The sequence below is a fragment of the Triturus cristatus genome, chromosome 2_2 (assembly GCF_964204655.1).
Source record: "Triturus cristatus chromosome 2_2, aTriCri1.1, whole genome shotgun sequence".
NCBI lineage: Eukaryota > Metazoa > Chordata > Amphibia > Caudata > Salamandridae > Triturus > Triturus cristatus.
This window is the reverse complement of record NC_140582.1, coordinates 810,719,510-810,744,194: the sequence shown is the minus strand read 5'-3', so window position 1 is coordinate 810,744,194 and position 24,685 is coordinate 810,719,510. Positions and strand designations below refer to the sequence as shown.

At 46.3% G+C, this 24,685-nt stretch overlaps 1 protein-coding gene across 19 annotated transcripts in view; it reads right to left on the bottom strand.

The window, feature by feature from the left end:
- The window catches only part of FRYL (FRY like transcription coactivator), a 2,516,714-nt gene that overhangs the window by 1,109,914 nt on the left and 1,382,115 nt on the right, over nucleotides 1-24,685 (bottom strand). For all 19 annotated transcript variants that reach the window (XM_085642132.1, XM_085642134.1, XM_085642126.1 and 16 more), the window contains 2 exons: nucleotides 16,182-16,441; nucleotides 730-870 (listed from right to left, as the gene is read on the bottom strand). In XM_085642132.1, the coding sequence (XP_085498258.1) occupies nucleotides 730-870; nucleotides 16,182-16,441 (401 nt within the window). The remainder of the gene's footprint in view (nucleotides 1-729; nucleotides 871-16,181; nucleotides 16,442-24,685) is intronic.

The following is a 24,685-nucleotide window of genomic DNA, read 5'->3' as shown; positions in this document are numbered from 1 at the left end:
TGAGACTTTTGTGAGGGGGCATACCACCTTATCTATATTCTAACAGTGGCATTTGAAAAACAGCAAAAGATACAGAGACCCTAGTCTCCATCCCACCCCTCAATCCCCTAAGTAAACACAAAACAAACCCAAAGAAACACAACCGAAATAATGATTAACTGGCAATCAATTAAGAAAACGTTGACCCACACACAGGGTATGTGGAATATCAGCTTAGTTCCATACTGATGTGCCTCCCTGCCAAACTCCTAGGTTGGCCAATGTCAAGTCAGATCATCATCTGTGCCGACCCCCAAAAAGTTCCAAGGATTTAATAACATAGTGGGATATTCATGCTATAAGAGCTATCATCACATGTGGGTCAGCTGAGTCATCTGGTCCAAGTTTGTGGCTACAGTTCGACAGGATATATAACCAGCCACCATTCGGCTCTGGCTGAGGAAAAGAGTCAACAGGACACCGATCTGAAGGTTTTAGCTTAATCACAGCTCCTCAACACTTATCTTCTTACTTCCCTACCCCAATCACAGATATTGACTACATATCACAATGAAGCCTACAAGACAGGCAACATTTTGCACACGTCTGTTGAGCAGGTTTTATCCTTAGAGGAAGGTGAACATCAGAGAGTGAAGATAAATAAGAAAATAATACAATGAAGCACAAAGTTGAAGAATTCAGTTCCAAAAGCAGCATGAGTTTTATGTGACAATGGTAGTAAATACTTACATAAGGCAAAAGACTGGGTTCACTATTTACTCCACAAATGCTGATTAAAAAGTGTAAAATTATCTTCAGATTCTTTGGCCAGCCATCTGCTAGGGTAGTCCAGACATTCTCTATCTCAGACGATGCCACTTCATCGCCGTACTAGAAAATAAAGAACTATACTCTAAAACATATTAGATAACATCAACAGAATTCATCAGTCTCATGGGCAGGATGTTAGGGCACCAGTTTAAAGGCAAACTATAATTACTGACCACTTGCCAACAACCTAAAATCTTACTAAACAGTAAAAATTAGTCCTCGCTGTTTTTTCCTAAAGCATAAGTGTGGGAATGTGTGTGCATGCTCACCTTAAAAGCACCTTAGTTAAAGGTGACTTACGGGTGGTGGGGGTAATAGTAGCTACAGCATAAAACCTCAAATGACTTGAAAGGTATAACCTTAGCTCCCATCCTCGTCATCAATAGAGGAAGGTGGAACAATAACTTTGAATGTAACTTGATCAGAATGTGGATGTGTGTAAGAATTTGCATTGTGTGAATAATTAGCTGTTATTTTATGAAAGTTTAATAAAGGTTTTTTTTAGTCATGAAATACAATTCAACCTTATCTACATTTTAGAAAGCAGTATATGACAGTATTTTATATGCTGCATGTTTATTGTTAAAGAACAAAGGCAGGGGATATTTATTCTCCCCAAAGATTTCCCAAACGGGGAGGGAATGGGAGCCCACTATCCCCTACACAAGTTTAGCATTTGCAATGAATAACAGACCTGAAGAGTTGATGCATTCTTCTCCTCTAAATAAAACTTGAAAAAGCTTTTCACATCTATCACAGAAAGAATACTCCGGTGTGGCAAAAGGGCTGGATGGTTTAATTACATTACTTTGTACTGGTCTCTTGGCACTGGATTGCCTATTTGGATAAAATTATAGGAACACTACAGACTAGATGAAATAAAACAGACAGCTCTTGTGAAAAATATTGGGTGAATGCATACTGCTACGATCAATTAATGTGATATAGTGCAAAGATCTTCAAGTAAAAGGCAGAAGAACAAGTTACTTACCTTCGGTATGATAGATTCCTTACCTTTAGAATAACCCCCAGGCATCGGACTGGATCCGGACACATTTTTTGTCAGCAGTACCCCTGCACATCAAAATGTGGCGTCTGTCTGCTCCGCGTCCGTTGTTGGCGTTGTGGTCACTGGGATGACGTGGTGGTAGCTACTTAGACGCCGTCCTCACGTGCTTACGTCAATTCTTTTAGAGAACATTCCACGCCAGAAGCGCAGAGCCATGCAAGACACTGGCCACTGGTGCACAAAACTAAAGTCCTTAAAGGGATCGCGTGACCCTAGGAGTCAGTTTGCTGAACGGGGAGGATGGGTGGGGCGGTAAGGAATCTATAACTAATCTATGTCTCTCATAAATATATCGTTACTGAAGGTAAGTAACTTGTTCATCTGAAAGAGACAGTAATAGATTCCTTACCTTAGAACAGATGCCCCAGCAATACCAACCCCAGAGGTGGGTCTGCGAACCAAGTTCTCACCAGAAAATCCTGGAGAACTGAACGGCCTAAGAAGCCGTCTCTACGGACTTGGCTGTCCAGGCAGTAGTGTTCTGTGAACGTGTGCAGAGATGCCAATGTAGCTGCCTGACAGATGTCATTGAGGGGGACTCCCCGTCCCAAAGCAGTGGTAGCTGGTGTTGCCCTGGTGGGAATGGGTGCGCAGTCCCACTGGAGGCTCTTTCTTTGCCAAAGAGTAGCAAGCTTTAATGCCCAAATAGACCCACCTAGAGATGGTTCATTTGTGCATTGCCCGACTTTTTTAGGCCCCCACGTAGCCAACAAAGAGCTGGTCATCCACCCGGAATTGCCTGGTGCGATCCAAATGAACAGAAAGTGCACGGTTTGGATTCAGACGGTGGAGCCTCTCTTCCTCCTTAGAACGATTCGGAGGTGGAAAGAAGGTGGACAAAGTGATGGTTTGACCAATGTGGAAAGAAGTAACCACTTTTGAGAGAAAAGAGGGTCGAGTACGAAGGACATTCTTGTCCGGATGAACAGCCAGAAAAGGAGGTTTTGAAGAAGAGCATTTAGCTCACTCACCCTGCGAGCAGAGGTGATGGCAACCTGAAAAGCAGTCTTTAAAGTGAGAAGTCTGAGAGGACAGTTATGTAGCAGCTCAAAGGGAGCACACATAAGAAAAGTAAGAATCAAGTTCAAGTCCCACTGAGGCATTACGAAGGGAAAAAGAGGAAAAAGATTATATCCCCTTAAGTAGGCAATTTACAACAGGGGACTTTTAAAGAGAAGGCTGATTAGGAAGCCTAAGAAAGGCTAAAATAGCTGAGAGACAGCCCTTAAGAGTGCCCAGAGCAGAGCATTGCTGGGTCAAAGAAAAGAGGAACAAAAGAACCCCAGAAAAAGTGGCAGAAAGGGGATACACAGCCTTTGCTGCGCACCATGCCACAAATTTGTTCCATCTGCAGGCGTATACTGTGTTAGTGGAGGGACGCCTGGCAGCCAAGATAACATCACAGACTTCGGGAGGAAGGTCGAAGGCTGTCAACTGTTGCCGCTCAATCTCCACGCAAGGAGGTGGAGGCCGGACAAGTTCTGGTGGAGGACTGTTCCCTGCTGCTGCGACAGAAGATCCTCCCGAAGAAGCAGTCTGATCGAAGGATTGATGGCCATGTGTAACAGCTCAGAATACCAGACTCTTCGTGCCCAATCCAGAGCCACAAGAATGACTTGGGCCCGGTCGTGCTTGATCTTCAGCACTCTGGTCAGAAGTGGTATAGTGGAAAGGCGTTTAGAAGACTGCAACTCCACTGGTCACGAAAAGCGTTGCCTAGCGAGTGCCGCCTTGGAAATTCCAACGCACAGAATTGCAGACCTTGCGCGTTCTCTTCGGTGGCGAATAGATCCAACCAAGGCTCTCCCCACTACAGAAAGAGACGTTGCACCTCCTCAGAGTGAAGACACCATTTGTGATCCATCATACACCTGCAGCTGATTTTTTCTGCCCTGGCGTTCCGTGAACCTGCCAGGTGGTGAACCACCAGGGATATGCCCTGATGTTCCAGCCATATCCAGAGACGGAGAGCCTCTTGACCTAGGGTCCACGACCCAACCCCGCCCTGTTTATTGCAGTACCACATGGCGGTGGTGTTGTCTGTGAACACCTGCACCACTATTTCCCAGACAGAGGGAAAGAATGCTTTTAGTGCAAGACTAATCGCTCGAAGCTCCAGAAGGTTGATATGGAGTCCGGACTCCGCCGGAGACCAGAGGCCTCTGATCTCCGCCTCTCCCATGTGGCCGCCTTACCCCAGCAGTGATGCATGTGTCACCACCGTGAACTCTGGTTGGGGAAGGAAGAGGGATCTGCCTTTGACCCAATTCTGGTTCATTAGCAACCACTGCAATTGTCATGCGGTGGCCTCCGAGATATGACAGCAATCAAACTGATTCCCCCGATGTTGTGCCCACTGGAACTTCAGGTCCCACTGTAGAGCCGGCATATGCCACCTGGCATGATCTACCAGTAGGATGCAAGAGGCCAAGAGGCCATGAGGCCCAGCAGCCTCCGGGTCAATGTGATCAAAACCAGGGATAGAGGCTGAAATATCGGAATCGTAGCCCGAATATCCCAGACTCACTGGTCAGGAGGATAAGCCAGAAACTGCGGAGTGTCCAGAACTGCTATGGTGAAAAGGAGCGTCTGAGAGGGAGTCAGGTGTGACTTCGGGACGTTGAACCCCAGCGAATGATGGAGATCCGCCGTAGTCTGGAGACGACTGCCTGGGGCGAGCCCGCCTTCAACAGCCAGTCATCAAGATAGGGGAAGACTTGAACCCCTGAGCTGCGACCACCGCCATCACTTTTGTGAACACCAGAGGGGCGCTGGTAAGGCTAAAGGGGAGCGAGCATGGTAAACTGAAAGTGCTCGTGGCCTACCGTGAACTGCATGTAACGCCGGTGGGCCGGCAGGACGGGGATGTGAAAATTAGCGTCCTTTAAGTCCAACGCTACCATCCAGTCTCCAAGGTCGAGGGCAGACAGGACACGAGCTAGCGTCAACATTTTATACAACTTCTTCCAAAGGGGGTGGTTGACGTTCCTGAGATCCAAGAAAGTAGTGGGAATAGCAACCACAATCTACTTCTGGGGCAGGAACTTGCTCGATGGCTCCTTTGGCCAAGAGAGCCGCAACTTCCTGTTAGAGAAGGGACAGATGATCCTCGGAAATGCGATGGTACTGAGGTGGCATGGCTGGGGGTAGTCTCGAAGGGGAGGGAGTAATCCCTTCGGACTGGTGATTGGTGGCCCTGAAACGTCAGACTAGGAGGGTTTAGAGGCTGCTGCAGAGGGGACACTGTTAGATTGGCCCGCTCGCTGGCCCCCAGACCCACAACGGTGGGTCCCCGCCCATGCAGGGGCCGAGTAGCTTGCACCAGCCAGAGGCTCTGGGCAGAAAGTGGTGGGCACCCCGTCCGTAGCAACGAAAGGGGTGAATAGCAGACTGCGCAGGCGGATAGTGGAGAGACCCAATGACTTGGCCGTAGCCCGAGAGTCCTTGAAGCACTAGCGCATTGTCTGCTTTGTCACCGAACAGGTGACGGGCCATCAAAGGGCATGTCCATCAGGGTAGCCTGAACATCCCCGTAAAAACCAGCCCCTCGGCCGCCCTACGCAACACCACTGCGTAAGAAGTTCCCTCCTCTGCAGCCACGGTAGGAGGAGACAACATGCCAAGGTCTGGGGAGGTATCCAGACCACGGCCTTCCCTAAACTTCTCTCTCCAGTCCGGGTCATCCAACTGGTCGGTGCTAGGGTCTCCAGACCCCTCCGGTTGACAATCTGACCTGAGAAGAACACCAGAGTAGAACAAGGATACAAAAGTACCCATGGACGCTGGATCCGGAGTCGGTCGACGTCGATCTGGCTCCGAGTCCAAGTCAGGGTGGAGGAGGCTGGGGTCGATGCCGGGTAGGGACACAACTGGTGTCAGCTGTGGAGCCAGTGGAACCGGAGCCAGGGAGGTGTTATTAGGTCGACCGATCCGGTTCCAGGCCTGGATCCAAGGGGACAATTGGGGGCCAGGGCCGCCGGCGAAGTCCTAGGGCTCCCAACCGAGTCCACGGGGCCTGAAGGCGCACCAGCTGACTCAGAGACTGCCTAAAGATGGCATGCATTGCTTTGTAAAAGCTGAGAAGCTGGGCAGGGGTCGGCCGACGGAAGGGGAGAATACAAAAAGCGGCAGCGGTGGCGACTCTGCAACTGGTCCCTCGACCTCACCCGCGACCAGGACCTTGAATGGCGTGGAGCGGACTGCCGGGCCTCGAGAACCTTTCGGAATTACTCCAACAAAGAATTCGGGTGCATGGTCCGGCAGTCGGAGCACGACTTGGGGTTGTGGTCGCACTCCAGGCACCACAGGCACATGCGATGCGGATCCGTCACTGACATCCGCTTTCGTCAGGATCCGCAAGCTTTGAAACCGGGCATCCTCTATGTGCACCAGGAGTCGATAGACTCAAAAACGGCGACTACATAAGTCGCAAAAAGATCAGTTAAAAAGTGACAAGAGGTACTGCTCTCTACGGATCTGCGCTGGTTGGCGTGGAAAAAGAAAGAACTGACGTCAGTGCACGAGGGCGGCGTCTAAGTAGCTACCGCAACATCATCCCGGCGACCACGACGCCAACGACTGACGTGTGGCTGACCAACGCCACCTTTCGACGCACAGGGGTACTGCTGATGAAAAAATTCTCTGGCTCCAGTCTGACACCTAGGGGTAATTCTAAAGGAAAGGAATCTGTAACTAATTGTCTCTTTCAGATTCTCCCTTATGCTTTGAGCTGATGTGATTGTTATTAAGAAAGATGCATTCTAAAACATCCTGAGTTGCACTCTTGCTCTACGTCCCTTTTAAAAAGTGCAAAGAATATGTTCTGACACACCTTACTTTTCTGAAACTGTATTAAATACCCCTCTCTTTCAACACCAGACATAACCCATCCGCATGATATTTTTGTCTACTCCATTTTATAAATCTTCAACAGCCTTCCCTCCTCCAGTGTGTTCAGTAGTTATAAACAGTGTAGGGTAACTATTGCTTGCTATGGGGATGTGGGGGTGTCCCAACAATGTGAGGAACACTTTTTAAACATACTGTCTTGTTACCTTTATTATAATTTTTTTAGTGTATGTTATTCTCTTAAAATTAAATTACAGGCATATAAGGCCATACACAACGTAAAGGAAATTACTTGCAATACTAGAACTGCATTGAGGGTATTACACTAAAGCCCGCTCAAGTCCTCAGCACCAATATGTCTAGAAAAAGGGTGGTTTTGAGCAGAAGCACTGAAAGTGCCTGCAGTTCACCCCAGAGACTTGCTAAAGAAATGACAATGAGCAAGACAGTATTCAAATCTAATAGAAAAAGCAACAAACTATTTGTAGGTGTGAGAGTGGTACACATAAAAAAAGGTCAAGCCTAAATTACAGTTTCCCCTGTGGCTTCTTCAAAGGTTTGTGAGGGAAAATATATATATCAAACCTTTAGTAAATCTCATTACAACAGGTAACTCAAACAAGAACATCTGCTCTGGCAAAGGTAGAAGAGTCAAAAGGCACAACAAATGACCTATTACAATGCCCATTGCATGGCCTTGCTGTGCTAAGGGCAAAAAAGACAAACGTATGTCCAACTGCTTCGCATGCAAGGGGCCAGGGACCTGGGCACCTCGCTAGATTACAAACTGGTCCCAACACCCATCATACAAGGATTTCCTGGAGGAGCGTCTGGTAGCTTGGATGACGTCCAACACATCAGGTGTCAAATTGGAAGCAGGCAATTGCTGCCGCTCAATCTCCACACGATCAGAGGACATGCATAGGAGTTAAATGTACCACTTGGCCACTAATCTGACTTTGCTCCAGTAATTTTTTATCTTTAAAGTGTGGGGCAGGAGAGGTAGTGGTGGAAAGGCATGCAGGAGTCTCTTGTTTCATTTCAGCTGGAATGTGTCTCCTACCAAGTGTTCCTGCGGCAACATCAATACTGCCCAGTATCACATGGCAGTGGTTTTGTCTAAGAGCCTGCACCAGCCCACACTTGAAGGATGGCAGGAAAGCACTTGGAGCCAGACAAAGGCTCATAGCTCGAAAATAAAAAAAGAGGTGATGTGGAACAGACTACAGGAGAACCCAGATTGTCACATCCATAAAATGAACTCCGAACCCAGAAATGATACAATTGCTACCACTATCAGTGTCCAAGATAGCTCCTACAAAAGGAGCAGAGGAGTCAGGTATGATTTCAGATTGTTGATCGTGAACCCCAACAATCTCTGGTGGTTCGCAATCACCTGCAGGTGTTTGTTAATGAGGATAAGGTTAAAGAGGAATACAGAGGTGGGCTCACAGGCTGTATTAATAGGAAATGGAATCTTACTGCGAAATTCCCTAACACACTTACATTGGAGTAATTTGTTTGCCATGATGACTCATCCATGATGGCGATCGCTGTAGGCAAGAATACCACAAAGGTAAAGTGAAACTACAACGAAATAGAGGGAGACTTGGAAATCTCATATCGCAAGATTTCAAGGTAGTGGCAATCTAATTTTTTAGTATAAATGTGGAAGGTGAAGTTAACAATCAAATCACTTTAAAATTTTACCGCCGGAGTCTTGGAAACACCGGGGTTTTTGAGCCATACTTTGTACTTCATGTTGATTTGGCTTTTGCTTCTCTTGCCACTACTACTGGTCTTGGGAGTAGGAGGGTGGATTTCACGTGTGACTGTCTTCCTGAACTTTAATGTTCTCTTGCAAGAATTTGCAGGAGAATATTTCACCTAATGGAATGAAAATTGCTGAACTGGGCATCATTTTATAAGAAGTCAGTAACAACGTTCTGCACATTTTGTGAGCTTTACTGCATTGAGAGCTGTTAACTCACCTCCTATGACAGTGACGTTTGTTTTTTCCTAGAGAGTGCTAGAAGTAGGGTGAGTTCTTTACATGCATTTTTATTATTCTCCCTATATAGGATGTCAGCATAAATAGTAATCACTGATATTCTTTTCTCTCTCTACAGATACACTTATATGTTAAGAAAATTAAGAAAAGTAGCTAAGAATAAAAGTTTATAAACCAGGCATTAGTTTGTTTTAAAACAAAGTGATCTTAGAATATAGCTTATGATAGTAGTCAAAAGAAAACTGATTTCTTACATTTTCTTTTGTAGACCAGAATACGGAAGTGGCACTTACCAAAATCAGTCTGATGTGAGGACAGCCTTGCACCAGCTATTTTTTTCGTAATCCACTCTGTGAGAAGGTGGCCTGGTATATGCTGTCCACTAATTAAAGTGGGCACCCTGCACCAGTCCACACGACACTTATGATGTACGAGGTAAACGATAAACTTTAGAAAGCTATCCTAGTGGTAGCTGTGGTGAGCAGCCTTCAGGCTTAATCTTGAAGGAAGGTAAAGCAGCTTGTTTTACCAGAATATGACCTCCTAAATGACTAAATGAAAGGAGAAACACACAGAGGTTATATAAAAATATGTATTTATTAATATAACACTCTCTACTATTCTCTACATGAGATTAGGGCACAAAGCACACAATACTGAATCAATAGAACATTCGTAAGTAGCAAATTACACAGCGGGCTCCACGGGGGGACCAAACCATATACTAAAAAAATGGTATAACGACTTGACTAGACACAGTGCCTACAGCACGCAGAATGGCTGGGACACCAAGGAACCATCCAGAGGAGTGACACAGGGAGCCCATGGAGGATGGGTGCAGTGTGGAAACATGACCGCGTGCTCCGTACAACTCTATGGGAAAGTCGCGGTTGCAAAGTTACAGTTTAAGGACACTTCTATGATGACTTCGAGCAAACCCTTTGGAACGTAAGAGGTTCTAAGGACAACCGACCAGTGAGTACAGAGGTACCCATGTTACCCATCCCAGAGGAGCCGGTTGCACAGGGGTCAAGTGGTGTCGGAAACCTTCGTAATTTTCAATGGAGAGTTGTAAACAAGTACTGCTGCCAGGAAGGCGAAGCGTGTCTGGTGGAATCAAAGCCTGGATTCGAGGTGAGAAGAACCTGAAAGCAGAGGGGACAGTCTGGGTCACTTCAGGTGACCATGGGCTGGGAAGTCGAATGCCCACTGATGTCCGACATTTCAGTTGCAAAGAAGGGTTGCTTGACTCTGCAGCCAGAGGGACCAGGAGACGTTGAGGACGACCAGGATCCGGAGGTTAGCTGCCCCACGAAGAATGTCGAGTGCTGAGGGGTCGATGTCCGGCTGGAGCACCAACAAGCCTTGGCAAAGCAACCCACGCCGTTAGAGTAAACCAGTTACGGTGTGGACCAGCAAGGTCCAGGGGACTCCCCAAGCATTAGAGAGTCAGGGCAGGTCTGGAGCAACTAGGTAAGCCCAAGAACAAACAAGGTGACTCTCGCCAGGACCCACAGGCCAACGGACCGGGGATCGCGTGGAGACCTCAAGATAGTTTGAAAAGTACCAGCCCACAGGACACTCGGTGAGTGGAGGCCGGATATCTTCAGTGCAATTACTGCTCAGGGAGTCCAATGCACAAGCTCGGGAATAGTCAACAAGCATAAGCACTTGCAAATGTACGCGGTGCACAGGGGTTCAGGTTGCACGGCACCCACAAGGGATACTGGTCTCAGAATCGCTGAGAGGTCAGATCTACCTCGGGGGACCTTCGGGAACCCACCTCCTGTGTTGCTGAAATCTTCGGAGTCCTCAGGAGCTCGGGAGAAGGAAACCAGTCTGATGCGTTTATGTGCCTGCTTCTGCAGGGGAGTAATGCCTTCACTCCAAGGGAGATTCTTCAGTCGTCCAGCAACATGCAGACCAACAAAGTACTTGGTTTGTTCTTAGCAGAATCTTGTCCAGGTAAAATATAAAGTCCTGTAGCCAGGTAACCCACGTTACACCCATGGGAAGGGGTTGGAAAGATTCTGTGTACCCTCCTGGGGGGGAGGGGGCAGGACAGAGGGGTGGCTACACCTATGTCCTTTGTCCAGTTTCACGCCAGAGCAGGAGCCTATGGCTCCAAGAACTGGTTTGAGCTGGACTATGCACAAGGACACCAAATGTGCCCCCAGTGCAGACTTTCTGGCACTCTCAGAGTGCACCCACCCAGCCCCAATACACTAAACCCTGTCTGGGAGGTGGTCACACCTCCCTGTGACAGGATGCCTATTGTCATGCCTTCATTGCGCGAGATTGGCTCAGCAGCAGGAGAGCAGAATCGTGTCTGTGGCTGGCAGCATCCATTTTGTGCTGCCCAAGTCGAGAAAGCCGGCACCGGGAAGACCGGTGACCCACACATGTCCATTTGGAAGGGTGGAATCATACCTCCTACACCAGTTACTGGTGTGGAGGTATGATTCTAAGGTGTTTAATAACAAACACAATATGTTTCTAAGCAGCCGTTTTTCAAGTTAGCATTTACCGTGAGGTTATAATGCACTTAAACATATATGTCTGGCTGCATCACAGACAACCCCAGGGAATGGTCTCCAAAGGCTGCAGAGGGGCTCTGCTCATGCAGGAGCACCCTCTCACGTAAAACCCAGCACCCTGCCTTCAGGATTGACGAGGCATTGCCATAGGGGTGACTGATAGGTTTTTGTTGTGTAGTGATTTAGATAGATATAGTGAACCTATAACTTAGTAAGTGGTGCAAGCACCATCTTACACAGTACACAGTCTGCTGTAGCAGGCCTGTCGTGTCATTTTGAATGGCCTCTCATGGGTGGCATAATACATGCTTCAGCCCATGGGAGGCCTCTGGGGTACCTATGCCCTGGGCACATGGTGTACCATATACTAGGGACTAATAAGGGTACCCCAGTATCCAATCTGGAATGTACCTAAAGTACATACATAGCAATTTAAGGGAGAAAGCAGATAGACTGGGGTCCTGGATAGCAGGATCCCAGTCATACTAGCACAAAAACAGTGTGACATCAGCAAAAAGTGGGGGTAACCATAAGAAGCAGATACTACTTTCCTACACACTGCCTGTCCCCTTAGGTATTCGTGATCCACATTGAGTTTATGGGGGTTGGAGTGTCTTTTGGGAGAGTTGGAGCAAGCCTCAGTGCATTAATGGTACTTCCACAGAACAAAAACATCTGGTAAGTACCCAGAGTTCATGACCGATTAGGAGGCCAACAAATTTAATATATTCATGCACCTATACAGAGACAGACAGAGACAGAGAGACAGACAGAGACAGAGACAGACAGACAGAGACAGAGAGAGACAGAGACAGAGACAGAGAGACAGAGACAGAGAGACAGACAGAGACAGAGACAGACAGACAGACAGACAGACAGACAGACAGAGACAGAGAGAGACAGAGAGAGACAGAGAGAGACAGAGAGAGACAGAGAGAGACAGAGAGACAGAGAGACAGAGTTTGGGAATGGGGAGTTTCGGGAGGAATCTGCAGGGCGATATAGTATCGGTCTACGTGGTCAAGGGTATGCCCAGACATGGGGTTCTGTGCTCACTGCACTACTGAAATCAAACTTCACCCAACCAAAGTAGCCCAACTAGACCAAAACTAGCCTTGGGTTGGTTGTGCTCTAGTTTAAATGGGACCTGGATTGGCATTGCCTGCTGGACTGTTCCTGTTGGAGCAGTACCAAGGCTGATCTGCATATGGCGAGCTCTAACCAGAGACGTTTAATTGGCAAAAACAACAATGGGTTGGAATGGTACCCAAGCAATTACTAGTGGTTAAACTAATTGCAAACATTCCTCAGCATTTTTTGTGTTTTAAATCCACCAGAAAGGTTATAACCAAAGGTAACTCTCTACCGATGGGTAACTACCAGCAGATTCCTCAACCTTCCGAATAGATAAAATAGCAAGACCTACTCCCATGTCGGGGGTCTGAGGGAGAGGTCTGAAAAAAAATATCCTGTAGCATGGAAAAAGTGAAATAACCATTCCTTCTCACTTCAGAGTACAAGCAGTAGAGCTCTCAAGAAGTGCGAAGGAATGACAAGGGACACATAGTGAAGTACAAAAACTCAACCGCAACATGTCCACTCAAAAGCTCCCTTCAACAAATACTAGAGGGCACAGAACTATGGGCTGTTCTCACTCGCTCAAGTGCAGAAAACGTCCTCCTGAGCAGTGCCCCATAGCGCAGAGATGTTCTGGACCACCAGTGCGTGAAGACTCCACTCATGGTTATGAAAGTGACTTCGACTCAGGCTGTAGGCTCTGGTGACCAGTGCCGGTCATATGGTTGCCAACTAACCAGATCCCATGAGCATTTGCTCAGTCCCTGATGCTCAGAGTGTGAGAGCAAAGAGAATTCCACTAATATCAACACACTGTGGCAGTGGGTAGAAGCTGCCACAAACCACCGGGAGCTCCTTTGTGATTGCAAGATGTGTGTGTGGAAATATGCATTGTGCAAGTTGAGGGACACCATCCAGTTTTACACTTCGAGCACCAATTGCACTAAGCGCCAGGGACAGCATCTTGAACTTTTCCTTACAAAGGTAGTAGTTCAAGAGCCTGAGGTCTAGTATTGGTCGGAGACCAATGTCCTTGAGAACCACGAAGTACCGAGAGTAGCACTCCTGCCGAATTACTAGCTCTGGGACCAACTACACTATTCCATTCAGCAACATGGCCACCACCTCTTGCTGAAGGATTTGAAGGTGATAATCCAACTGAAAGGACTGAGGGGGATATGAGTAGGTGTATTCCTGTTTCTATGATTTGTAAGATCCACTAGTCTAAGGTTATGGCCTTCCAACCTAGCATCAAAACTCTCTCACTCAAACTGGCTGCACAAGCTTTTTCAACGATGAGCTAAAGCAAAATTCCAGGTGGTGCAGGGGAAGACGAGGAGGGTTGCTGGGCTTGTCTGCCTCTTCATTTAGCTCTACCATACAAAATAAATTTGGCTTTTTGACATGCTGAGATGGCTGATGCTGGCAAAAGGCAAACCCCATGAATAAGCCATAACATTTCTGAAACGCTCCGTGGTCTTCTGCTAGGGATTGCAGCCCCAAAACTTTAGCGATGGCCCTACCGACCTTCAATCTCTCCATAGATAGGTCAGTTCTAAGTTGTCTTCAAAGAGGAGAGTTCCATCAAAGGTCAATTCCACAAGACCCACCTGCACTTCAATGGAGAAGAGAATGGACTTCAGGCACAAGTGCCTCCTCAGGGCAATGGAAGAACTCATGGCTCTTGCCACAAACTAGACTGAGTACAAACCTGCCCTGAAAATCTGCCTAAAAGCATCCAGGCAGTAACTCACCACCTCGGGAAAAATGTCATTCAGGTGGTCTAACAAACTCAGCATGTGCCATACCCCACAAGACATGAGTATACTTCGAAAGCGTGCTTGTGGTCCAATGAAACTAAAGGCAAAGCTACTGGCAGAGAATATCTCTTTTCCTTCTAATTTTTGAACCCACTGTCTGAAAGTGGCATAGGAAATGCCCCTGGTTTTCATGTGGCAAACGACAAGGCCTGCACCACCAACCTTTCAGGTGAGAGATATAGTGAGAGGAAGGCAGAATTTCCTGGAGCAGGCCTATAACAACTGTCAATGAGTTGATTCACAGCTGGAGCAGAGGGAGGCCTGCAGTCTCAATGGGTTTAACAAAGTCCTCGTTAAATTGTAGCAGCTGTTCTGATGCTGCCAAAGGGGGCTATTGGACCTCAGTCAATCCGTCGGACCTGGCTTTAACTTTCAATTGGGGCAGTTCAAATACCTATGCTTCATTCCTTACAACTCTAAAAAGTACCACAAAAAAAGTGATGGATGGAATGCACAGTTCTGCTGCAGCAATGGGCCATAAAAGTATACAAAAAGTGATGGATGGAATGCTTGAATTAACCTCAGCCACTAATATTCAGTTGGGCTGCAACTCAGTCCATTGTTATTTTGCACATCGTTCCACCTCAGTTGGGACCCAGCCATATGCACATCAGTGTTGACTCTGCTCCAACTGGAGCAGTCCAGTCCAAACTGCCAGGCCAGCTCCTCTCTGATCCCAACCACAAGCAACCCAGGAATGGTTTTGCCCTAGTTAGGGCTCATCAGCCAGGTATAGTTTGGTTCCAGTGCATTGGTCCCATGTCGGCACATACCCGCTCCACTTAGATTGGCACTCTAAAGTATACCAAAAAAGAGTTGGATGGAATGCTTGAATTAATCTCAACCACTGGTAATTACTTGGGACGCATCCCAATCGATTGATTGATTTGCACATCATAGCTGTCTCAGTTTAGACGCTGCCAGGAAAGTATCCATCCTACTTAGGGCGGCAGTCTAAAGTACGCAAAAAGTGTATTCCGAATTACTGGATGAACACTATGGGCAGATGCGCAGAAGAAACCTATCAATAGAGGTGTTAGAATGAGAAAAATGCATGATTTAATTATATATGGATTACGTATTTATAACTGCACTTATGTCAGCACTGAACAAGACAGTATGTTTTTTAAAAAATTGCATTTTCCTCAGAGCAGCTGAATTGAAACATACACTGCGTGTCTGATTCAGGCACCCTCAAGTAAGATCACACCTTCTAAATTGTAACAAAACATTAATGACCCAGATGTAGTATTGGCTATTAAACTGGGGAAGATTCAGCATACCAGACAATGGTACTAGTACAAAGGCCCGGAATACTTTCTGAATTTGGCCCCTCATTCCAACCCAGTAGCAACACTGATGTGCTCGCCCAACTTCTCAAAGTCTATCAAAAAAATAAAACATGGAGGCAAATCCCTGGGAACACATTAATCCAGTGCAATGACCTCACCTTCTCCATGAGATCTGAACCAAACCACTTGCAACTCAAGATCTTCTTGAAGAATTAACTATTTAGACATGCCGTTTAACAGAAATCACCATACATTAAGGGTTGTGACTGAAAGACATGGATATGGTCTAACCCTGTCAAAATGGACTAACTACCATGGTCTGCTCACCTGGTTGGGTACTGCCACCTCTTCTAGTGTCTTGAAGTAAGCAAAGGGTAAAACAATGTGCAATCTAAAACTCAGAAAGTTTAAACACTGAAGGCTTTTAGTGAAAAATTAATCATTGAAAATGCTAGCATTCTACTAAGCAACGTATTCAAATACACTCAGTCAGGCAAGCACAGGACAGGATATTCCTGAAATCGCTAGTTAAGTGGTGCAGGGAACAAATTAAATCCCACAGAATCTCAAACAAGATACTAGGCAAGAGAAGTGACATACAAATATTTCCCTATTCACAAAACAGAACACAAGCTGCATATGGATAAAGGATTTTAGTAAACACGTTTGAGATATTAGTTGAAAGAAAGCAGTACAAGAATAACTATGTGCCCTTACCTTTGCTGTCATATACAACAAGTTGTTCAAGACCAAGGCAGTAGCTTGAGGCGACCCCCAACCTTCTCCTCTCAGCCACCGCCTACAATTCACCATTAGCTCCCGGTCCTTCATGGATTCTTCTTCCGCTTCATGGTGCCGCCAAACTGTTGGTAAAGGTTTCAAATCTACCAATTCGATATTGTTCATCCAGGGGAGCAAATAATGGAGCATCACTTGTCTTCCTGATGGGTGTGCTGTTTGAATTCTTTGACTTACCTCTAGTTTAAACAAAAAATACATTAAGTTACGGAAAATGCTAGCAGCTTGCTTGAAAATGTATAAAGGGCTCAAACAGAACATTGTTGAAAAGCAAAGTTTGATCATCTATCACAGTATCACAATGTTTGCAAGTTACATATTTTACATATGGCTGCTGAAATTGCACGAATATCAGTAAATATAAACACCCAGATTTCACAAAAATCCATTACATCTTTTACTTATTTTGAGGAAATTTCTTAACAAGGACAACCCCGAATCACGCTACCGAATTTACCATTGTTCAATCAACATGTTAAGGACCTTTTCTGAAAAATTCAAGTCCAATTAGTGCCCATTACTAGCTGCACCCTGCAGGGAGCAGCTTCAACAGGTTCTTACTACTATAGCTAGAATGTATTATGTTAAAAAAAAAATAAGAGTATGTTTTGTAAAATTCAATATTACCTACAAATGTAAGTACATTGGTCTTCTTTTTACTAAAAACAATAAATCCTAGAATTTCATTTACTACTTTTAATTAACATTTCAATTACCTTTTTTAAGCTAACTGTTCAAAGTTAACTTGTAACCTACAGAGACATAATTGGTAATGTGTAACATGGATTTCATTCCCATCTAAGAGTTCTGGTGATATCTGCATCCACCTTCAGCCTCATCATTTATATTGTCACCAAAATCCCTCAATGGCAATGTAGGGCCACATTAGACAGTTTTCAGTCTGTATTGTGTATGCATATATCTTCAGGAATAAAACACTTTCATACACAGTAAAAAGGAGAGTACCACTTAACTAATTTCAATCATGTGATGTGTGATAAATCCCATGGGTGCAAGAAGCAAGGCAGACAACTTCAGGGGAAAGTGAGGATATGCCAGTATACAGGTCCTTACTTTTTCTAATTTCCCAAGTTTTAAAGATAGCCTGAGGGAAAAATATGCCAGTCTTACATACAGACATAGAATGCTCAATTCTGTGCGTTTTAATGGAATCTTTGGAATTTGTACAGCCAGGCTCTAAGTGGTGCTCCGAATTGCCAGTTTGTGTTCACCAATTCAACAAATTTCATAGTGTTTAGGCACTTGTTAAAGATACAGTAGGTTTTGAACACAGTTCTGATACTTGCAGGGGGAGGGGGGGGTGCCTGGAGATGGTTGAAGTCCATTTTGGAGGGCAAAACGTGACAAGTATGGATTTCCCACCCCTCTCTCTTCCTCCCCCTGGACCGTGACCACAGGAGTGCCTCAGGGGTCCACTCTGAGCCCCCTTCTTTTTAATATATATGTTACTCCCCTGATACAGATGGCGGAAGAGCTTGGTGCCAAGATCATCGCCTCTGCAGATGGCACCCAGCTCCTCTTCACATGGAAGAAAAATAATTCCTCTACCTCTCTAGCTAAATCCTGTCTGACGGCCGTCTTTCAATGGCTCTCCTCGGCACAGTTAAAGTGCAACGAGGAGAAAACGGAGATCCTTCTGTTTGGGAGCTGCCCCTTCCCCGCCCACCCCCAGTTCCGGAAATGGCTTTGGCCTGATGAATATTCCATGCCAACTTCTGAGGGTCAACCCACCAAAAACCTAGGGATATGGTTTCACAAAAAGTTGAACTTCTCTACTCAGATCAAACAACTTACAGGTCAGTGCAGCAGTGCTTGGGGACGACCTGCAGGAGCCCTTGGCCATTCCCCCTTTGACAACATTGTTGAGCACCCAGTCCCCGCATAAGATTATTTCCAAGTTATACACCCAGGCACAAGAAGCGAAGGCTTCCTCCATTAGGAAGGTTAGATTGGCTTGGCAATCTGATATCAGTACTCCCATCACGGATGATATTTGGCATTATTGTTGCGAAGTTACCCGCAAGATATCCCTCAATGGTTGTCATCGCATTGCTCACTTCAAATTTTTAAACAGAGTTTATTATTCCCCTGCACGTTTCTTCTGGTATGGTCTGAGGGATACTGATGAGTGTGAGAGATGCCGTGCTCCGCACGCTGATTTCTTCCACCAAGCATGGCAGTGCCCGCTAGTGTACCAATATTGGGAACTAACTGTTCAGAAGCTAAATGATATTCTAGATGTATCTCCTGTACCGGATGCCCTCTTAGCGCTTCTTGGTTACACTAAACCCCTTAAGATGGCTGTGCGCAAATTGGTGGCGATGGGTCTACTCCTTGCCAAGCGGCGACTAGCGATGAGATGGATGAGAGGTCCGTTGCCTACCCTAGTGGAGTGGGAGCGTGATATGTCTTCTGTAACACCTAGTCTGAAGTGTATAACAAACTGCTCCCCCCCTGCAACCGCCCGAAGAGTTTCTGGGGTATGTTTGAGAAATATCGAGCTGCGCAACAGACTTCGCCCGAGGTTCCTGGGGACTGAGTGGGCGCGTTTTTTTTTCAGGACTGAATCTCTGCCATCCCTCAAGCTCTCTCCGGATACCTGCCCTCATTGCACTCGCTGCTATTTGTCATTACCTGGCCCCGCCTGCATGTCTCACTCTTGATGTATTGTACTTTTGACTGATATATTGTATGCTCCCTCTCTGCCATTCCTCTCAGTGTCGCCATGTTTCGTTTTGTCACTATTGTAGTGATATTTGCCTTTTGATCTCAGTGATCCATGTCATTGTATAACTGCTCGCGTCAGTATTTTTTTTTTATTTCGTTTCACTGTATGATTGGTTTCTGTTCTTTATCTGTTTAAAAAGCAATCAAAAATACAATAAAAAAATAAAAAATAAAAGCATCCAGTGGATTTACTTGGTTATTACAATAAATGACAAACCGCTTCTATTTTGCTGCATAACAAGCTCTTGTAGTAGGTCTTCTAGCCTCTATAATAATATTCCTACAGTCTGGTGGAAGATTTAGCTAACCAAACTCTATGACTTCAGGTACCAAATCACAAGATTGAGAGGTTTAGGATCTGGATGTCTTATCTCTCAATGGCTCTGTGCGAGGAGACTGGATGTGAGATGTAGCTTTTGATGAGGAACTACTGATAGTTCTAAGAGGGTAGTGAACCAAGGTTGGCGAGCCCAACACCAGATCTGTCAATAGACCCTGAGACTGATTCCACTGATGTGCTAAACATTCTTGAAGGGGACGCATTTGCAGTCTTGCATAAGGAATATCATGATGCAAGATGCCATCATTCCTAGTAGCTGCATGAATACCCGAGCTGGTACTAAGGGACTGGGTTGAAATTTGGAAATGAGAGCCTGAATATTGTGAATTCTGGTTGGATTGGGATAGGCTAAAGTTTTTTGTTTATCTACAGTGGCCCCCAGATATACCTGCGTGTTGGAGGGCTGAAGATGGAATTTTGACAGATTGACTGTAAATCCGAGGTTGTGTAGTAAGCGTACTGCTGTTTGAGTGTGTTGTAGGCACTTTGAAAGACTGTTGGCTTTGATAAGCCAGTCTAAATATGGGAAGAAGTCAACATGTCTTCACAGATGTGCAGCGACTACTCCCAGGCTTTTGGTAAATACTCTGGGAGCAGTAGTTACTTCGAATGGGAGTGCTTTGTATTGATAATGTTGCCCCGCAATTACAAACCTGAGGTATTTGCGATGAGCGGGATGTATTGGAATATGGAAGTACGAGTCCCTTTAAGTCCAGAGTGGACAAAGTTGCCTTGTTGTAACAGAGAAAGTACCTGTTGGAGAGTGAACATATGGAAGTGATCTGATTGAATGTAAAGGTTTAATTCCCTGAGGTCCAATATAGGCCTCAGAGAACCGTCCTTTTTGGGAATTAGAAAATAAAGAGTACACCCCTGTCCCCCGATATTGCAATGGGACGGGTTCTATTGCTCCTTTTTCCAGAAGAGATTGCACCACTTGTTTGAGTAGGTGTAAATGTTCTGGAGATAGTTTGTGTGTTTGTGGTGGAATGTTTGGAGGGTTGCTTGTAAGCTCCAGGAAGTAACCAGATGGGATCATTTGTAAAACCCATTTGTCTGATGTGATTGAATTCCAGACTGGGATAAATTGAGAGAGACGTCCCCCGACAGGTGTGGGATGATCGGGGGAAGGGGAAACAAGTCACTGCTTATTTGTGGCTGGGGAAATTCGGGGTGCCTAACCTTTCCCTCTTCCTTTGCCATTGTTTCCACCAAATCTACCTCCAAAATAACCTCTGGTAAAGAGTGATTGACTATTGCCTCTAAATGAGGTAGAGGACCCGCCAGTAGGGATGGACTTTGAGGCTCCCCTGTAAAAGGATCGGCGAAATGAGCCACGGTTGGATGGTGTTTGTAGGGCTCCCATAGATTTGGCTACTTCAGTGTCCTTCATTTTTTCTAATGAAGTGTGCACTGTAGGACCAAATAAATGCTCCTTATCAAAAGGTGAATTTAAGATGGCTATTTGAACCTCTGGTTTAAAACTTGATACCCTAAGCATGTGTGGCGTCTGAGAAGAATGCTGGTGCTAATAGCACATGAAGCAGTGTCTGCTTCATCTACAGCACACCTCGTTGATGTATTAGAAATGAGTTTCCCTTCGTGAATGAGGTCATGAGTCTTGGATTTATGTTCATCAGGAATATATTGCATCAGATGCTCTAGCTCATCATAATGAACTCTGTCATATCTTGACAAGAGTGCTTGTGTGTTAGCTATTCACCAATGATTGGCTGCTTGTGTTGCTACTCTCTTACCTGAGGCATCTATTTACTTCGATTCCTTATCGGGAGGAGGAGCGTCGCCTGTTCCGAGCATTTGAAACCACCAACGAGTCTAGTGGAACCTGACCTCTGATAAAAATTGGGTCTGTAGGAGCCACCTTGTATTTTTTGTCCACTCTAGGTGTGAGTATTCGAGCTCGCACTAGATCATTGAACACCTCATCTGCATACTTTAACATACCCTTAAGCATAGGTAGTGTATGTGTAGTTTTTTGTGATGCACTTAGTGTCTCAAATAGGAAATCGTCCTCAAGAGGCTCCTTATGGAGTTGCACCCCACGATACTGTGCAGCTCTATTAAGCAATTCTGTAAACCCCACATTATCATCTGGAGGAGGTGGTCTACATGGGTATAGATCTGGATCATTGTCGTTATTAGGATCCATGTTATAATCTAGCCCGGGGTTCGGATCATTATCTTGTAGTACATCCCTGAGTGCGTCATCTAGATTCCCATCCCCATCATCCTGCTGATCTGGAGATTGTGGCTGAAGGGAATTTGTGGGTGTTATAAGAAGGTTAGGGTCAATAGGTGGAGGAGGTGAGGAAGGTAAAAGAGGTTGATGAGAAGTATTAGTCCCCATACTCTCTCTCTGTAGAGAGATATGACAAGATTCCTCAAATTCTGCTTTTCTTTTCCGTGGCAGCTTTGCATAAAAGTGTCCTGTTTTTGGGTTAATAACCAGTTCCTTTTGTTTGGTGTTCCATTTTAACAGGCGAAACGTCGAAACTAGGCTTCCTGTGCGGAGGAGGAACAGTCTTTTTTGGGGCCATAATTAGCAGCAGCGAAGATTTTGGTGCGGAGGATTTCGGCTCCTATGATTTCGGATCCGAAGTGTGTTTCGGTGCCGAAGTTTTGGAGGGATCAGTTGGCTTATCTTTTGGTGCCGAAGTCTTGGTTTCGGGCCCCGAAGAAGGTCGACTGGGTCCAGAGCCGGAAGTCTTTACTAGTTTTGATGCCGAGCCCGAAGTTGGGGCGTTGGAAACTTTATCCCTGTGCCGACCTTGGCCCGAAAGGCGGAGGAAGGACCGAAGCCTTTTTAAAAGGTACTTTTTGGGGAAGCGGAGTATCTTTCTCAAGGTATGCTGACCGGGTGTGATGTCTTCACAGATGTCAGAGTCTTTCTCGTACACGTAAATTTGTCCTTCCTCTTCTGCCTCGGCTCCGTGTGCTTTGAGGATCTCTTGGTCAACATCTTCTCCGTACAGGTTTGAAGCGGAGTCCTTGTAGTCTTTATGTTGATACATCTCGTGACGTCGAGCCTGACGGTCACGGAGCGTCTTTTTCGATCGGAAGGATCGGCAGGTTTTGCAGTTTTCTTCATTGTGTTCGGGCGATAAACGCAAATTGCAAACGTCGCGAAGATCGGTGCGGGGGTACTTAGAGTGGCACCCGGGGCAGAATTGGAATGGAGTCCTTTCCATCTACTGTAAATTCGATCGACGCGGCTAGGTCCAAGGGCCTTGCATGAGGTTTTCCGATCAAAGTTGTGAAATAGATACAATACGCGAAGGCAGGATTACGCGATCGAGAAACAATAACATTGAGGGTAGTAGATTGCGCACCGAGGGGAACCCGAGAACTGTGTCGAAACGGAGCACAGCAATTCACGTCCAAACCCGATGGCGGAAAAAAGCAATCTAACAATGAAGTCGATGCCCATGCGCACTATCACCGAAAGGAGGAGTCACCAACTCGTGACTGGAAAGACTTCTTCGGAAAAAACAAGCGGTGCAAACGTCCGGGCCCAACACCAGATAGCAATCTATGCATAGCATGTGATCTACAGTTCACATGCCTCAAACATGTAATTTTCTTTTTTTCTATATCCTTGTTGGTGCCAAATACATTATTAGATCTCAGGGTTTTACTAGCAGCAATTAGTAGTTTTCTGCATCTGGATACTTGATATGGTACTAAAGTACAAGTTACTTACCTTCGGTAACGATGTATCTGGTAGAGACGATTCTAGCCGCAGATTCCTTAACGTAGAATTATCCCCAGGCGTGAGACTGGACCCGGAAAACTTTCTTGCCCAGCATCTCTGTGCGCCGGGGGGCGGTGCCACGCGACTCCGCCGCGACGTCTTCCGCGGGCGTGACGTCAGCGAGGTCACATAAGCCCCACCCAGGCACGCTGATGTCAGTTTTCTTCTTTTCCACGTGCAACGGGATACGGATCGTGTTCCTGGCCTGTTTCAGGCCTTCTTTTTCCGCTTTAAGCATTTTTCTAGAGAACGGCCTTCGGGCTTCAAGACGTGCTCGTCTTGCGCACACCAGATGTCGGCGACGGATCCTCACCCGATCTGCATGTGGTGTTTGGGGGAGCATCACGACTCCAAGGACTGTGAGGCGTGTCAGCAAATGAAGCCGGAGTCCCGGCGGGAGCGCCGGATGAAACTCCTTTCGGCACGCAGGTCGGTGGCAGCGCCGCACCCGTCCCCCGCGGAAGGCTTCAAGACCCGCTGCTTCCGTCTCCAACATCGTCCCTCTCCCAGGCCGCAAGGGCATCGCTCACCTTTTGGTAAGTGTCGCAGTTTGTCCCCGAGGCCTGGTCCCTTAACGTAATTCTACGTTAAGGAATCTGCAGCTAGTAGTCTCTATCAGATATTGAAGAGATGAATGCAGAATCATCTTTCACAGTACACAAGTAGGATGCCCAAGGTTGGCGCCTAAGAAGCTCCAGAACCATCCACGGTGAGACCTACAACAGAATCCGAAACTTCACCATCACATACTAAAAGTTCCAAATTTATTGTCTCGGTGGAAAGGCCTGAACGCATCTGCATCCTTGCCTTTATGAAGGGAATCCTTTGATGAGGACTCACTTTGGACTGATTGATGGAAAACCCCAAGTAGATCAAGAGCCGGATGTTATCTGGAGGACGTTTGTGACTGATGGTTGCAAGCCTGCTTTAAACAGCCAGCCATCGAGGTATGGGAATAAATGCGTAACTTTACTCAGAAGGTTAGCAGTGACCACCGCCATCACTTTTGAGGACACACAAGGAGCCACGGTAAGGCCAAAGTGCAGTATGATTAATTAAAAATGTTGCCCCCCCCCCACCCCCTCCCAATAATAAACAAGTTACATACTTTTGGTAACGCATTATCTGGTAGAGACTACCTAGCTGCAGATTCCTTACCTTTGAATTTCCCTGGCATCAGGTAGGATCCAGAAACTTTTGCAGAGCAATAACCCTTGAGCGCCAAGTCAGATGGCTCCATTCGGCTTCGCGTGACGTCGATGGTGACGGTAGTGACAGTTAAAACGTTGCGGTGCCTACATAGGCGCCACACAGGCACACGGACTTCAGCACTTTTCATTTTTCTACACCAGAAGCGCATAGCAATGAGGTGACTGGTGTTGGAAGGCGGACCCCGAGGAGTCGGCGAGACCACTCAGGGGGGGCCCCCACACTGTACGAAGTAGCCGAGCGCCGTAGAGAAGCCTCCTGGGAGATCCTTCTCCTAATATGTACTAGCACAGTAACACCACCACACCGGACTCAAGGAGGTTGTCTCAAGATGAGCAATTCTTTATCAGCACT